Below are 15,572 nucleotides of genomic sequence, written 5' to 3'. Positions count from 1 at the left end.
GATGCCATTTAAGTCTAGGTTAAGTGTCGGCCTTGGGGCATGGAGGTCAATTTCAACATTCAACATATCAGCTCCTTGGACACCTCTTCGATTCGATATACAAAAGTAATTTTTTAAGAAACACGGCTAATATATCGACTCCCCGGTCTTGGTTCAAAATCTCTCAGAGAATGGCCTAATATCCATCTCCTGCGTGAATGCAGATCGCGGTTGTATGTGAAGGTGCCAATACGTCTCGGCAATCTTACGGTTTCAGTTTCATACTACTCAAATCTCAAGAACAAGGTGACTCACCGCATCTGGTTGTATCTTACTGTCCGGTACATCAGTCTTGCTCCAGGCCTTGGAGGCTGGGGTGTCGATGAGTCCATCGATGACAACGTGTGCAATATGAACTCCCTGAGGACCAAATTCACGGGCTAGAGATTGATTCAGCGCACGCATGGCAAACCTACCGGCGGAAAAGGCGGCAAAACCAGCCGAGGCTTTGATAGATGCCGTGGCGCCTGTGGTGATTAATGTAGGCGGGTGTGGTGAATCCTTGACAGCCTCACGCAGTAGAGGCAGTGTCTTTTGTGTAAAGTTAAAGAATGCGTCCCTTTGGAAGATGAGAATCAGTTTACGCTAGCCAAAGGAAAAGTGACCGCTTACCCTGTCTTGCCAAAACTGTTTTGGAACTCGTCCAGTTGTAGTTCCAGGAAAGGCTTCATCATGAAGCCGCTATTGACGTTGTAGACGGCCGCCGCGAGCTTCAAGTTCGGCAAGGCTTCCCCTACGATGTCAAAGGCCCGGCTCAGTGACGCGGAATCTGCCACGTCGGCCACTATGCCAAGCGCCTGGCCGCCAGCCTGCCGAATGTCCCGCACGATATCCTCGTAGCTCTCTGGTCGACGAGCCAACATGACTACGGGATATGTCTTTGAGAAGCGGAGGGCAGCGGCTCGACCTTGAGAAGTCAGTGTGAGGACGTATTTTCTGGAGCACTCGTACCTGTGCCCGGGCCGGCTCCAGCGATAATGGTATAGAATGAGCCCATGGTCATTGAATCGGTGCTGCTGGATATGGAGCAAATTTGACCAACAGAGCTCATGTGATGATGAAACTGTCAAGGGGCAAAAGGAAGGGGATGCCCGATGGCCTGCCAACCTATATCAAGGGGGCGTGGAAAGCCGAAATGCCTGGTTCTGGTTTAGAGCCGGTAATCATCGGACACCGAAGTTCATTGGAATAGTCATCACGAACAAGGCCGATTGGGGCAACTGCTATGGGATCAGAGTTGCGGAAATTCAAGGGCTTCGATTCCTTAGTAAAGGGAAAATTACGTAGAAAACCTATTCTAGAAGCAAGATACATGCTAGAGTTTCGTCATAACATTAAAGACCATTCGTCAACCTCTAGAACCCCGAGTTGAGCTCTCCCTTGGACTGCCAAACCTCGTACTCAAAATCAGGCTGGAACTCGGTGTAGAGAGATTCCTAAAAAACAAGGTTAACATATAATTCTGTAGGGAATCATGGTAGGAGAAACTTACTGGATCGGCGTTATACTTGTATGTGTATTGCGCCTCCTCGTCGCCGATGATCTGCTTGGGAAGTCCGCTGCTTTCAACAAGCAGCTGCACCTCACACGTCCTCTCCATGAGCGAAAAGAGATACGCCGCCTCATCAACAGTGCCACCAGCTGTGAGAAGCCCATGGTTCTGCAAGATAACAGCACGGTTCTTGGGTCCCAGCGCCTCAGCGATACGAGCACCCTCCTGGTCCTCAAAAACGACGCCACCAAAGTTGGAGTAGATGCTCTGGTTGTTCCAGAAGATGCAGGCGTCCTGGTTGATGATGTCGAGGGGCTTGCCAAACGTCGACCACGCCTTGCCGAACTTGGAGTGCGCGTGGCAGGCAGCGTCGACATCAGGGCGTGCTTTGTGGATGGCTGAGTGGATCATGAAGCCCGCGGCGTTGACGGCGACTCTGTTGCCGCCGATGACTTGGCCGTCTTCGTTGATGTGAACCATGTCGCTGGCCTTGAGCATGCCGAAGTGAACGCCCATGCTGATTCGCGTTAGTATCATGGAGTTCTCAGGGGCATGCGATGAGCCAGAGTTTGTCTACTTACGGGTTGATCCAGAAAGTAGTAGGATCAACAGGGTCGCGAACACTGATGTGTCCCGCAGCTCCCTCAGTGAAGCCCATACGAGAAAACACACGGAACGCACCAGCCATGTGCTCCAGCTGCCATTGTCGCTTCTGATACGGATCTTCGATCTTGGGGATGCCGGGGTAGGGAATGCCACCCGTGGCGACGGCGGCAAAGTTCGTGTTCACCTCAGCTTCGGGGGCGGGAGCCGTGGCCTCGGCGCTGGTGGCGAAAGACGCCGAACGTGGGATGGTGAGCTTGGAGGAGACCTTTTGAGGGGCGGTGATGAGGCGTGGTTTGGGTGTGGTGGTGAGAGAGCGTGTGGCATGCTTGGTGATGAGCCGCCGCAAGGGCGCAGTTCGGAGAGTTGCCGAGGAGAGCATTTTGAGTGTGCGACTGTCGACTGGGGGTTACGAGTTGAGCCTTGGACTGAAGTGCAGAGCAGCAATATTAAGTCAAGTCACTGAATCACTAGCAGAAGAGGAATCTATCTCTCTTAAACGCGACCTCGCTCAGCCTTTGTATCAACTCCAAGACCGGACCGGCCGCGCCGGCCCGGAGGTCAGATATCGAGCCGATCACGCCCTCCTGGAGATAGAGACAGAGTTAGGGTTGGCCGTTAGTTAGCTGCGAACTACTCCTCCAACCGCGTTACGGCAAGGTCGGTGGATCTGGGTTCAAATGCGGGGTGCAGAGTCATGACAAATCTGGGCGCGACCATTTGGCCAAGCGAGGGGGGTTACTTGGCGAGTCAGGTTAAAGAGTTGTGACTAAACGGATAGATAGGCATCTTGGAACGTGGGGTGGACTTGGCTTGAGTTGACCTCATCAAGTTGTTACATACACATGTTCTAGCAAAGTTATGGTTTTGAGTTGAGGCTGAATATCTCCATCATGCTATATCTCTACCCAAGTTGTGATCCCCAATGCCCTGTCCAGATAACTTAAATTACAGTTGACGATTCGCTCGCTCTATCAATTATGGTATATGCCCTCGCTCTTTAGTTCTAGTCAGTATAACGCGCATCACCAGGTCTTCCACTGTCACCGTCGAGACCAACACTCTGTCCGTCCAACCAGCCCTTTGGTCTCCGGCTCAGCTTCCACCTGATGGCCATGCACAGGGCACTGAAGCACCTTATGCCGAAAGCCACCCACAACAGGACCTCGGAGGCGATACGTCTTCTGGGACGCATGCTGATGCCCTCGGGCAGTCGCTCCTCAAAGAATCCCAGAAACTTGACAAAAAACACCGACGTGACGCAGGCGTGGGTCGCGGCGGTGCCAAAGTAGGCGGCCGAGAGAGTCCAGTAAGACAACCGCACCTTGTCCCATACAAAGTCGTCGTGGTTCTCAATCTCCTCCTTGGTGCCTTTGGGGCAGGGACACCATCGCTTGCCGATGATGCATCGGCACCTCATCCAGTGCGGCCTCTTCTGAATCATCCACTCTTGCACCATAGTCCAAGATCCGAGGACAAGGGCCGACGTCACCATGACCCAGAGGAGCCAGCTGGAGATGGGCAAGCCGTTGTGGACCATGTAGGTGCGCCATGCCTCAAAGAAGATGTTGCCGCAGGGGTCCTCGTATGCTCCAAACTTGGGACAGTCCCATGTGTCCTGGGGAAGGTTGAGGTCCCTGGCGATCTGGTGGAGGTCGTTGACGATGTTGGAAGACCATCGTAGACCTGATGAAGTGATGCCCGCCTTGGGGAGGTTCTTGGGGGCATTGGGATACTCCCAGCCGAATGAGCTGGCGTACCAGTTTAGTTGGACCAAGAACTTGGATGTGTCATTATTGGGAACGAGTCCATCAAACTAGAGGTGGTTAGTTTCGGCAAGGATGAGATGGGGATGAGAGAGCAAGTATGGAATGAATATGGAGTGAGCATGGAAGTGAGCATGAGAGTGTGTGGGAGGTGAGTGAACGAATGAATGAGAGAGTGAGTGAGCGAACAAATAGAAAGACAGCACGCACAGTCACCAAAGCCAACGGCTTCCAGAACAAATGATCGGGGTTATCACCACTGCCAGGGATGATGGTAGTGCCAGCGATAAAGACGATAAATGCCAAGATGAGAGAGATGACACCGCCAATCATGGCCAAAATGAGGAGGCCATCACTGATGCCCTTCCTCGTGGGCCTAACAAGAGAGCTGAGCATCATCGGGAGCGACATATGAGCCGATGTCCGATGAATGTTGACACCGAAGCCGATGATGGAGATGAAGGATCCTGGACAAGGAGACGAGATTGTCTCCGAGATGAATGCTTTAGAGATTCATGTATGTACGAGAATGAAAGGGATAGAAATCAAATGGGACAAAGAAACAATCAGGCTTTGCCTCCTATTCAACGATGGATGAACGTACGTCGCGCGCGTTTTTGTTGTGGCTGATGGCGGCGACTCGATACGAGTTGACAACAATGGACGCGGGTGCCACTTCATGACTGAGCCATGACTGAGGCGGCGACCCCAATCCGGTCTAGTCAGGGATCGCTGGCTGTCTGAAGGCGGCAGCCGCCGGGCTATTAGGGGACTATTTACAGCACGTGAGCAGGCGCAGCCGCTTGCAATTTCAGCGGTCGGCCGCCTGTAGCCTCCCCCGCAGGCTGTCCATACGAGAAGCTGGGCTGTCACGGGATCACACTCACCCTCAACACATTCCATTTCTCTTCAATACCCATCTTGAATACGACAGCACCATTCCCCTTCTCCCGGACTTACCGGCTTCTGGGCAGGTTACATCTAAATGATCTGCTACTCTCGTTTGCGACTCGGCAGATGAACAAGCGCTAGCCCAACGGGACGTTTGCGGAGTCCGCAAGAGGGTTGAGAACCTTGGCAAACTCCTCCAGGCTTTCACTCTCCCTTTCAAGGACCCTTTCATCTTTATACCCGCTCCCGAATACTCGCTCCAGAGTCGGAAAACTACATAATTGGCCCACCTTGAGCCGTTCGAGAATCTTCCCATATTGATGCAGGATCGAGGCGAAACCTCTCGAAACAAGGGGCCTTGAAACCCCTGCTGCGGCCCCCCTTAAGGCTTCCCGAGAAAGGGGTAAAACGCCCCATCGGTATCGGTTTCTATCCGCAAAACAGCTGAGCAGAAACAGATGAAGCGAGGCTATTGTGAATCAATGTTTAGTTCTGATCTGCAAAAGTCGAGAGGGCTATAATGCAGAGTGTATATAGATTCAACTTACCATTACATCTAGTGCCACTAATACCAACACCACCTTGCTGACAACCAACAACAGACCAGCACATCCTAGGAAACTCTCTTTGATGTGGCCATCATCCACTGAACCAATGCTCCTGCTTCCATCTCGTTTACCAAGAAAGAGCGCCATTCGAAACCGCCCCTCTTGAGTCTGTCCCCAAAAGACAAACTCAGGCCTCACGTTAGACCTAGTTGGGACAGACCACCGCTGACGATCCACTCACAGTGAGCCCACCAGCCTTGATTTACCAGGCTCAGAGTCAAGACGAGTGTATCTGCCGGGGCGGTTGGGTGAGTGAGCTGAGGACCCAAGAATTTGCTGACACAAGCAATGACAGGGGCTTGAAACACCACAACCATGCTGGATCGTGACCCCTCACCCGTTAACTGTCTGATGTAAAATGAATGGCTGCTAGACCGGCCTCGAGGTCCCAAATCTCCGCGGATACGGGACGCCGTGAATTTTTCCACCGCTCGCCGGCCGGTCTGGAGATGCTTGGCGGAGGCCGAAACTGCCGGGGTCCTCTCCGCCTTCAAGCTCTTTAAAAGAGTTGATATCGCCCGGGTCGAGGAAGAAAGAGAAGAGAATAGCTTCAACCAGTGCTGGCTTTGGATGATTGACCTGGGGCCTTGTCCCGATTACCTTCTTTTGTTTCTTTTCGACGATCTTTACTAGTCCAACTCGACTACATACACTCCCTTATTCGTCTTAACTCACTCCTGTCGTTTACTTATACTACAAGTCGTTCATCAACCATGTCTCGTCTTCTCACCCTCGCTGCCGGCCTGGCGCTGGCGGCTGCTCAGCTCTCCTCCACCTCGCTCGAGAACCACGTCGATGCCCTCACTCTGGGCAGCTCTTTCAACCCCGTCCAGGAAGCTTACTGGACCGGCTTCCCTCACCATCGCCGAACTCCCTTCGCCGTCTCTCCTGATGGCAAGACCGCTTACCTGGCTTACCTCGATGGAAGCGGTACCGGTGTTCACGTTCAGGGTGTTGACCCCAAGACCTTTGCCGCTGTTGGCACTCCCGTCACCATCAAGGCTGGTGAGGAGGCCGGTGGTCTTGTTGCCCACAATGACGGCTTCGCCATCCTGACCAACGAGGTTGTGTCTGGAGAGTCCAAGGACCCCCTCCCCGTGCTTTACAAGTACACCAACGGCAAGCAGACCTTCCGCACCCTCCTCGGTGGTTCTGGTCTTGGCGGAGACTCTCTTGCCTCTCCCGATATCAACGGTGACCTCGTCTTCTCCGAGAAGGCTGGCTACTATGCTGCTTACATCGTCGTCACCTCCTACTCTGGCTCCGCCTCGGGCCACTTTGGTGATGCCATCCGATACATCACCACCGACGGTAAGATCGAGGAGATTGCCGGTGCCTCCTCCTCTTGGGGCTGCTCCCACAACACCGGTATTGCCTTTGAGGAGGCCGACGAGCCTCCCTTCGCCTCCCTCTGCGCTGAGGATCAGGGTGCCATCTGGCTCAACACCGAGACCCAGGGCATGGGCAACAACGGTGTCAAGGTCTCCAACGAGATGACCATCAACGGTGGCAGCAACGAGCCCATGGGTGGAATGGGTGGCTCCTACAGCTCCCTCGCCCGCTTCATTGGCTCCGACTCTTACATCTTCTCCTGGGTTTCCCGTGGTGCTATTGACCTGACCCTCAACGACTGGATGGGCCAGGGCTACACCAAGGCTCAGAACCGCACCAACAACCGCAACGTCGCTATCGCTCTCTTCTCGGACAAGAAGACCATCGTTGGTGAGCAGGCTACTTCCGAGGTCGGTGCCGCCGACGGTGACAGCCAGATCAACTGGGTTACCGAGGGTGCCAACGACTGCTCCAACGCTCACGCCGCTGCTTTCGATGCTTCCAACGCCCTCGTCACCTGGGAGGAGATCTCCAATCCCGTCTGCCCCTTCGAGGCTATGGGCTGCAAGGGCAAGTTCGCCGGTACCAAGTTCCAGCTTGTCGACTCCAAGGGCAAGAAGGTTGGCGAGCCCATCTCTTCTGACGACACTTACGTTGCTGGTGATATGGTCACCATGGCTGACGGCCGCATCTGCTGGCCCTACGTCAACATGGCCTGGTCTCTCGATGGTCCTACCCAGGGCTCCGACGTCACCAAGATCTCTTTCGCTTGCATGTCCAACGGTGCCGGCTCTGGCTCTGGCTCTGGCTCTACTCCTGCTTCCAGCGCTGCTGCCTCTCAGCCCGCTGCGACCAAGTCTGCCGTTGCCAGCTCTGCCGCTGCCGCCAAGCCCAGCGCTGTTCAGTCTACCCCTGCTGCTGTAGAGCCCACCTCTGTCCAGGCCGTTGAGGAGTCCGCCCAGGAGTCTGCCACCGTCCCCGAGGGTGCTCCTCGCCCTTCTTTCGCCTCTGTCTCCGAGGATGTCACCAACGTCCTGCCTGCGCCCACTAACGGTGCTGCCTCCTCTGCCGCTGCTGAGGAGCCCACCTCGGTCGCCGTCGAGGAGCCTTCTTCCGTCGTGATCAAGCCCTCTGACATTGCTGTTGAGGAGCCCTCCTCTGTGGTGATCACTCCCTCTCAGCCTGCTGCCACTACCGCCCCTGTCGCCGAGGCCCCCGTTGCTACTGAGTCTGCTGCCCCATCTGCTGCCCCTAAGACTGGCGATGATGAGGACTGCGACGAGGAGCCCGTTGAGCAGCCTGCTGTCTCTGAGCCTGTCGGAGCTACCACCGAGGTTGCCCAAGCTCCCTCTGCCACCCAGGCCCCCACTGGCACCCGCAAGACCCGCCCTACCCGTCGCCCCAGTCCTTCCGGCTACCCCTGGGGCAACTGGTCTGGCAACCAGGTCAAGAGCCAGGGCCAGTGCAGCACCAAGACTGTCACCCATACCGTCTACGTGACTGCCACCGCTGCTCCCTCCCTGTAAATATGAGCAACAAAGAGTTGAGCTGCTGAGAAGGCAGCTGGACAGTACAAAATAAGGAGACGAAGAGGCTTGAGGTTTTCAACTTTCTTGGATTATATAACTTCTTGTGTATAGTAAATTTATTGGCCGGCTCCATGTTTGATGTCTGAACGAGATTACGTGGGTCCGGAGACTTCTTGTTATCTCAACCAATGTTTCTTGATGAGTGCTTGTGATGTGTGAGTTTGCTTTGGTTGTCCACGGCCGAGTTGCGAATGGTGAATGATGCCTGACCATGTTGACATGAAGACGAGATGTCCAACTCACCCATAGGTTCTATTGTAACGACATTCTTGGAAACCAACGAGCTGCATAGGGCACATGAGTAGCAGGGGTTCTGTTCCTCACCGATCGGTCTGAAGGTTCCGGCATCGGTAAGATGACCGAGAAACAAGGGTGCGACATAGGCGAGGTCGTAGCCGATAGACCTTGTCAACTTTGTACGGGCAGAAACCCCACAGAATTGGTATTGTATCGTTGGTTGGGCATCATCTCACTGTTCTAGACCATTCTATAACATGGACGGGTTGAAAACGAAGGAGTGGCGGTGTCATTAGCACGGGGATGAGTCGGAATCTTAAAGCAAGCGAACTGGACAAGCGTTCATGCATCTTCTAGCCTTAGTCATGACTAATGACTACAGTCCTAGAAACTCACTTCAAGTTGGATCTTGTCCTGTATAGTTTGCCTTGGCTGGGGTAACAACATGAAGGGACCTGACAGCAGCAGCGTGTCAACCTCAGTATGATCTATCACTGTTGTCACGACGGCCTCAACTCAATAGCGATGTCGGGACAGGAAAAATCCACGTTGGGCACAGACACAAAGGTAACAACCGGAGATAGAGTTCCAGTCCAATTTTCGTAATACGGCCTCCTTGTTCCAACATCTGTTTTTATGGGACTGAACCACCAGGGTTCCCCCAAGTACCGTTCGTGAGACATGTCTTGAGCATGTGAACCCAGCAAAGTCTACCAATCTATTGTTCATGTGAAAAAACCCACTAGAGGTTTTGAGGCCATACACAGAACTAGCGAGGCAAAGCACATGCCGTTATTTTTTGAGTCATGCCCTTGCAGTCTTACAACTCAGAAAGGCCCAGACCAGTTTAGCAGGCTTATCACGAACGGAATGCTACGCATCGGTTAGCCTTAGTGCCATTGTAACCTATTCCTATCTTTGCCACGGAGACATGGCCTTTGACCGAGGAAAGTGGGTATTACACTAAGCTTGGCGAGGAACCTGTCGTCATCGGAACAAAAGTTTGCCTTGGGGCCTTTTAAATGTCCTTCGCTTACTGCCCAACTTTGAAATCGTTAAAGGAATCTGGTCTCGTGCTTGTTCAGAGGTGCAGAGCAAGTTTATACTGTTTCGTTGTTGCCGTGACTGAGTGAGCCGAGACCAGAAGGGAACGTCTTTCGCCATGCATCGCACAACGGCCAACAGCGTCGGAAGGACGGATGAGGAGACGCCGCTGCTAGGAGGATTTTCTTCGAAACGGCAAAGGACCGGCTTGAAGAGCCATTTGGTGGACGACCTTCATTTTTCGTGGACAGACGCAATTCTCCTTGCCTGCTATGTCGTGACCGGACTTCTCGACAGCGCCTCGATACAGGTCTGGGGCACATTTGTGTCTATGCAGACAGGTTAGTCTTACTTTAGCTCACCGAAACACACAAGACTGACAGGTCTTTGATAGGAAACACGGTGTATGTCGGTCTCGGCCTCGCAAGCCTAGCAACAACAACACCAGGTCCCAGGCTCATCAAGTCAGCCGTATCCATCGCCGCCTTCTGCCTCGGTTCGTTTGTCTTTGGTCGCTTCCACCATCACTTCTCTCCACGACGTCGATGGGTCCTCGCCGCCTCCTTCACAATACAGGCCCTCCTCACAGCAGCCGCAGCCATCATCGTCGGCGCGGATCCCCCGGGCGGCGACGACCTCGCGTGGAACGTGCTCGTGCCCATCTCGCTCATGGCGTTCCAGAGCTGTGGGCAAGCAGTGATAAGCCGGGTGCTTCGGCGAGACGCCCTCATCAGCGTGGTCCTGACGAGCGCGTATTGCGATCTGTTTTCCGACAGCAACCTGTTCAAGTTTGACAACGTGCCGAGGAACCAGAGAGCTTTGGCGCCTCTACTATTACTGCTGGGCGTCGTCACGGGAGGACTCTTTGCTCAGAGCTCAGTCGGGATAGCAGGTGCGCTGTGGGCTGGCGCTGGGTTAAAGATGTGCATGGTCGTGGCATGGTTAGTCTGGCCATCGGAGGATTAATGTGGATGATCTTCTTCGCATAGATAGATGGAACGTCATTGTACGGCAGTTCAGTTATTAGTCAACTGATGTTACGGTTACAATACAAAGCGTGATGGCGACATCAGGCATTTTCGGTACATATCCTTAAACCCGCGGCCGGCGCAACGCACGACGATTGACGATCAACTGACCTCTCAAGGTTGCAGAACCTCGTCCCGAGGTCGGGCAGCCTTTTCAAAGATTCCAAATAGAAAGAAAAGAGGGAAAAGGAATACCGAGAAGGAGGGGGGATGGGTTGCACAACGTTGATAGTCTCTAATGCATTGATCTCTATCTTTTCGGGATACTCGATCTGGGTAACTCGTAGCCAAGTGGACTCTTGTGATTCGTAATCTCCCTCCCCCCATGGCTAATCTTTTCGCGTTTATTATTTCCCCGGACAATTGAGTGTGAGAGCGTGACCTTGTCTTACTCCGGGACCGGAGGATGCCCCACCCCGGCCCGGAGCCGAAGGCCGTCGACCCGTCTAGGAAATAACGGGCGGAGCCTTGTGTCACGGTGATTGCAATTGGGTCGGGAAAAAACGAGCTGCAGACAGAAAGTGAGTCAGTTGGCATTTCTCTCTCTCAAACGCCGTTTCGGGAATAATCAGCCATCGGGACATGACGGCAACAACAACAACGCATTGGGCAGCCTTGAAATAATAACTTCCCCTGCCCTTGTAGCAATCCTTCTGGGTCCCCCGCTCGCCAACAGGCTTGACAATTGGATTGCCGAGCGGGCCATGTCTGTGATGAGTTTTTTTTTCGCCCTCCAAAGACTTTTCATTCTCGTCGAGTCGCGTGCTGCGAGTGAAGGGTGGGATTTGAAGATCTCGAGTGGGGGTAGCCGCCTCGGGCTCGGTTCGCTTGTCTCTCCCCGTCTCTCGTCTCGTCACTCAATCAAAGCAAGTGGACAAGACAAGGGGAGGGTCATAAAGGTTCCGCTTATGAGACTGGGGCTTTTTGTTCATTTTAAAACAGGCATCCCCGCGCCAAAATGGACACGCCGCAGTTGAGGGTCAAGTCGCGTGTTGCTGTTGCGGTTCTGCAGCTCGGCGGTCATGGTGCTCGGGAATAAAGAACAAGCTCTCTGCATCGGCTTACAGATAACCTTGTTTCAAGTCTCCAACCTCTGTAGAGAGAAGACGAAAGAGACGAAAAGGAAAGACCCATGGCGCCACTGCGAGTCATTGGACCTCTCAAGTGTTGATGTGATCTGATCGGCAGTGGATCCTTGCCCTTGGAGCTCATCCATCCATCCATATCCATCCATGGCCTGGCCGACACTCTCTCTGTCTCTCTCTCTCCCCCGCATTTCCCTCTCCATCCCGAGCGAGTCTGAGTCGGCGGTGTCCATGGGCCTGCGCCTGAAAGTGGTGCTGTTGAGAAAAAAAGAACTGGAGAACCAAGACGGACAAGAAAAAAAAAGCACTTCATTTCTCGCTCTCTTATCTCAATCACATCTCTTCTACTACCACGCCACCCCCGGCCAGATCACGATATATATAGGCCTCTTTGTCCTTGGCGTTTCTTGTTTTCTGGGTCTTGTCCCTCTTTACGATCTATAGCTTCTTCTTTTTCTTTTGTCGCGCCGCGTTAAATAATCGTCCATCTACCGGAAAGGGGTCACCCGCCCTGTACCACATCCTTTCGCCTCCTCCCCTGCCGATCGCCGACCATCAGAGACAAAAACTCGACGACAACATCTTTTGTGCCTCTTTAAACGGCCGCCGCTGACGGCGCGCGGCAATGTCGACCATGGCCGCCACTCCTCCCGAAAAGATTCCCATTCCCATCCCGTTTCCTCCTCCCGCAGCCGTCGACGACGTCGATTCGACCATTCTGAAAGACGATGTAATACCTCAACTTCTCGAATATCTCTCAGCTCTAACCATGTCGCAAAGGAACTCCCCGTCCACTACGATGTACACATGAGCCCTCTCGAGCGCGATCTGCTCTGGAAGCAGGACCTGCGCATCATCCCGCTCTCGGCCGCCATCTACTTCCTCTCCTTCCTCGACCGAACAAACATCGGCAACGCCATGGTCCTCAACCTGTCCACCAACCACGACATGCAGCACGAGACCAAGATGACGGACCAGCAGTTTGTAAACTCGCTCATGGTCTTTCTCGTCTCGTACGCCATCTTCGAGGTCCCTAGCAACATCCTCCTCAAGAAGCTGCGCCCAAGCCGATGGCTAGCCTTCCTCATGTTTTGCTGGGGCGCCATGACGATCCTCACGGCCGCGACAAACAGCTTTGCCAGCGTCACCGCTGTGCGATTCCTACTCGGAACATTCGAGGCCGGCCTGTTCCCTGGCTTGGTCTACTACCTGACCTTTTGGTACAAGCACGACGAGCGCAGTGTTAGGTGAGTTTTTTGGCCGAGGGGTTCATGAGCCTTTGGTCCGGCTTGGCACGACAGCAGATACTTACTGCATGCAGGGTCGCCTTTATCCTGGCATCAGCTACACTTGCCGGCGCAGTGAGTTAACCTTATTTGAACAACTCGTCTAGCGACTTACACTGTCTAGTTCGGCGGCGCAATCGCCTACGGCATCGGCCACATGAATGGCACCGGCGGCCTCTCGGGGTGGCGTTGGCTCTTCATCCTTGAAGGCATCCCATCCTGTCTGGCCGCCTTCCTCGTGCTCTTCTTCCTGCCCGACTACCCGGAGCGTGCCAAGTGGCTATCCGAGGCCGAAAAGGACATGGCCATCCATCGGCTATACTACGAGGGTAGTAAGGAATCGCAGCCCGCCATGACATGGGCCGAGGCTCGCGAGACTCTGACGGATTGGCGTCTGTACGCCCACTACGCCATCTACTTTGCCTCAGGTCCAGCTTTTGCCAGTCTGAGCTTGTTTGCGCCGTCCATCACGGTGGGATTGGATTTTGCTGACCCCGAGGCCCAGCTGATGACTGTGCCTCCGTGGGCCATTGCATATGGTAAGTTATTCGAGTAGTTATGAAAGAATGGCGCTGATTGTATGTGTAGTCTGCCAGGTATTAGTGGCGTGGTCGGCGGATCACTTCAACGCTCGAGGCGTCCACACAGCCATGGCCTCGACCGTTGGCGCCATCGGTTTTATCGTATCAGCAGCTCTACCCGTCCATGCCTACAAGGCACGGTACGGTGGTCTCATCCTCGCCACTGCAGGCTCCTTCTCGTGTATACCGCCCATGCTGGGATGGCTCAGCTCCAACGTCTTCACAACAGCGTCAACAGGTCTCGCCATCGCCATCAACGTGAGTCTAGGTGGCGGTATCGGCCAGATCCCCGGTGTATGGATCTACAAGACATCAGAGCGCGACGACGGCTTCACGACCGGCCACTGGGTCAACGCAGCACTGCTGATGTTTGTTGCCATCGTGGCTCTAGGCCTGAGGGTGTTTTACGGCTGGAAGAACAGGCAGCTCAGGTCGTACGCAGAGAGTCACGAAGTCCCGTATCGATGCTTCAAGTTGTAGGACCGGGAGCTGCGCGGGGGCGGTGCGTTTTTCTGCGATATATTTACGTACAAAGTGAACCAAGATAGCCATAGGAGTTTGACGTGCTCGGCGTGATGTTTTATGATGTATGATTGTGTTTATAGCGATGATCTGCGTCGTTCAGACGCTGTGTATATGTGACAGTTGTGTTGAGTTATTGAGTTATTGATGAGAATAGTTTGAATACAAGTTGTTCAGCTAGCAGATCAGGGGGGTTACATTCCATATCTAGGAATATCAAGCAAGGCACAGACACATTGTCTAAGACGCTGACGACAAAGGCGCATGTCGTTGACGCGCCTTGTTCAAAGATCCATGCTAGTCAGGGCGTGGTCACTTCCAGGCTGCCATTAATAGCATGCGTCTAGACGTCAAGGGCAAGGCAACACTCGACACCCATCTTAGATCTGGGAGATAACGTCAAGCGGCTGAGACAAGCTCTTGGGTTTCGGTGAATGATATCAGCAAGTGTTGGCCATCAGGCGCCAGCCGCGTCATGACATCACATCAAGATGCATTTGAGGATGAGACGTCCCACGAAGCGAGAGAGCCGCGTCATAGCGCTTATGGGCGCCAGAGTCCTCAAAGAGAAATTCCTTTCAAACTGCCCTCGCATTGAGTCTCAAATGGCGGCATTTCGATGAGCGGAAATGTCGGACTGGCAAGACTTGAGATCCTGGGCCAACATTGGTCTAGACTGGAGATGGACTGTCCATAGCCAGGATGTGCTGGGCTGAGGATGGAGATGATGGCCAGGTACAGGCCAAGGCCCGAAGAGAGCCAACGTGCAACACGCACCTAGTGCGGTTTCAAGAGTAAAAAAGAGTTTTCACCAACAGCTGTGCCGGCAAATCAGTGACAGGCAAGCAGAAATAGAGTCGGCAAGCAAACATGACACCGTATTCGAGCTGAGGGAGTTATCCGTACGGTACGGCCAAAGACGAGACATTCGTCAGCCTTGGCTTCGTACAAGTACAGTATGCAGCCAGGGTCCAAAACGAGGTCCAGACCCGACCAAGGGCAACCTTTACGGGGACATTGGCACGTCCGAGTCTACGGGCAGCCGATGGAGGGGGAGGGCATGGGATGGATGGCATCAAAAGCCATTGGATAACCCTGTCAAGAGACGCAAAAGCCAAGCGGCAAGCCCCCGCTCCCCAAACCCAAAAGCCGGTTTTGGGCTGACGTTGCGTGTGTTTGGCAAAAGCGACAGCAAGTGTTGATCCGGGCTAGCCTCAGTGAAGGGCAACCTGCTGTTGGGTGCCCGTGTTGCACCGTATGCAGGTGTATCAGCGGTGCTTCGTTATGATCAGCATCCAAGGTCAACATTTTCCATTCTTGTTGCAGAAGATGAAGCAATAGTTTAGTGATGCAGGTGGTCTTGACTCTTCCATGACTCGTCTGTTGAGGAACGGATCTGCTTGGTGACACCATGAGATGAGTGTAAAAAAGACAAAGAAACAAGCTGATGCCTGCCAAGAGAATAAACG

The 15,572-nt window shown here is 53.7% G+C and overlaps 6 protein-coding genes across 6 annotated transcripts; 3 read left to right on the top strand and 3 right to left on the bottom strand.

The window, feature by feature from the left end:
• Positions 1 to 153: 153 nt before the first annotated feature.
• On the bottom strand, positions 154 to 1,036 carry NECHADRAFT_90417 (uncharacterized protein; the record flags this gene model as incomplete). The annotated part of the gene is made up of 4 exons (XM_003053808.1): positions 154 to 243; positions 295 to 598; positions 652 to 946; positions 991 to 1,036. 4 exons carry the CDS (start codon positions 1,034 to 1,036, stop codon positions 154 to 156), a joined length of 735 nt encoding a protein of 244 aa, XP_003053854.1.
• A 358-nt stretch (positions 1,037 to 1,394) lies between these two features.
• NECHADRAFT_90416 (uncharacterized protein) lies at positions 1,395 to 2,461 on the bottom strand (the record flags this gene model as incomplete). The annotated part of the gene is made up of 4 exons (XM_003053807.1): positions 1,395 to 1,475; positions 1,532 to 2,048; positions 2,113 to 2,326; positions 2,371 to 2,461. The coding sequence occupies 4 exons, from the start codon at positions 2,459 to 2,461 to the stop codon at positions 1,395 to 1,397; spliced, it is 903 nt and encodes a 300-aa protein (XP_003053853.1).
• A 679-nt stretch (positions 2,462 to 3,140) lies between these two features.
• Positions 3,141 to 4,820, bottom strand: NECHADRAFT_75415 (uncharacterized protein; the record flags this gene model as incomplete). The annotated part of the gene is made up of 4 exons (XM_003053806.1): positions 3,141 to 3,950; positions 4,111 to 4,367; positions 4,505 to 4,526; positions 4,788 to 4,820. 4 exons carry the CDS (start codon positions 4,818 to 4,820, stop codon positions 3,141 to 3,143), a joined length of 1,122 nt encoding a protein of 373 aa, XP_003053852.1.
• A 1,292-nt stretch (positions 4,821 to 6,112) lies between these two features.
• NECHADRAFT_90415 (uncharacterized protein) lies at positions 6,113 to 7,655 on the top strand (the record flags this gene model as incomplete). The annotated part of the gene is made up of 2 exons (XM_003054518.1): positions 6,113 to 7,514; positions 7,558 to 7,655. 2 exons carry the CDS (start codon positions 6,113 to 6,115, stop codon positions 7,653 to 7,655), a joined length of 1,500 nt encoding a protein of 499 aa, XP_003054564.1.
• Positions 7,656 to 9,719: 2,064 nt separating this feature from the next.
• NECHADRAFT_75413 (uncharacterized protein) lies at positions 9,720 to 10,567 on the top strand (the record flags this gene model as incomplete). Its single annotated transcript, XM_003054517.1, has 2 exons — positions 9,720 to 9,942; positions 9,996 to 10,567. 2 exons carry the CDS (start codon positions 9,720 to 9,722, stop codon positions 10,565 to 10,567), a joined length of 795 nt encoding a protein of 264 aa, XP_003054563.1.
• Positions 10,568 to 12,348: 1,781 nt separating this feature from the next.
• NECHADRAFT_75412 (uncharacterized protein) lies at positions 12,349 to 14,061 on the top strand (the record flags this gene model as incomplete). Its single annotated transcript, XM_003054516.1, has 5 exons — positions 12,349 to 12,444; positions 12,495 to 12,961; positions 13,036 to 13,075; positions 13,125 to 13,539; positions 13,589 to 14,061. 5 exons carry the CDS (start codon positions 12,349 to 12,351, stop codon positions 14,059 to 14,061), a joined length of 1,491 nt encoding a protein of 496 aa, XP_003054562.1.
• Between the last annotated feature and the right edge of the window lie 1,511 nt (positions 14,062 to 15,572).

This window comes from Fusarium vanettenii, assembly GCF_000151355.1.
Source record: "Fusarium vanettenii 77-13-4 chromosome 1 genomic scaffold NECHAsca_1_chr1_3_0, whole genome shotgun sequence".
NCBI lineage: Eukaryota > Fungi > Ascomycota > Sordariomycetes > Hypocreales > Nectriaceae > Fusarium > Fusarium vanettenii.
This window is presented reverse-complemented; position numbering and strand designations above follow the sequence as displayed.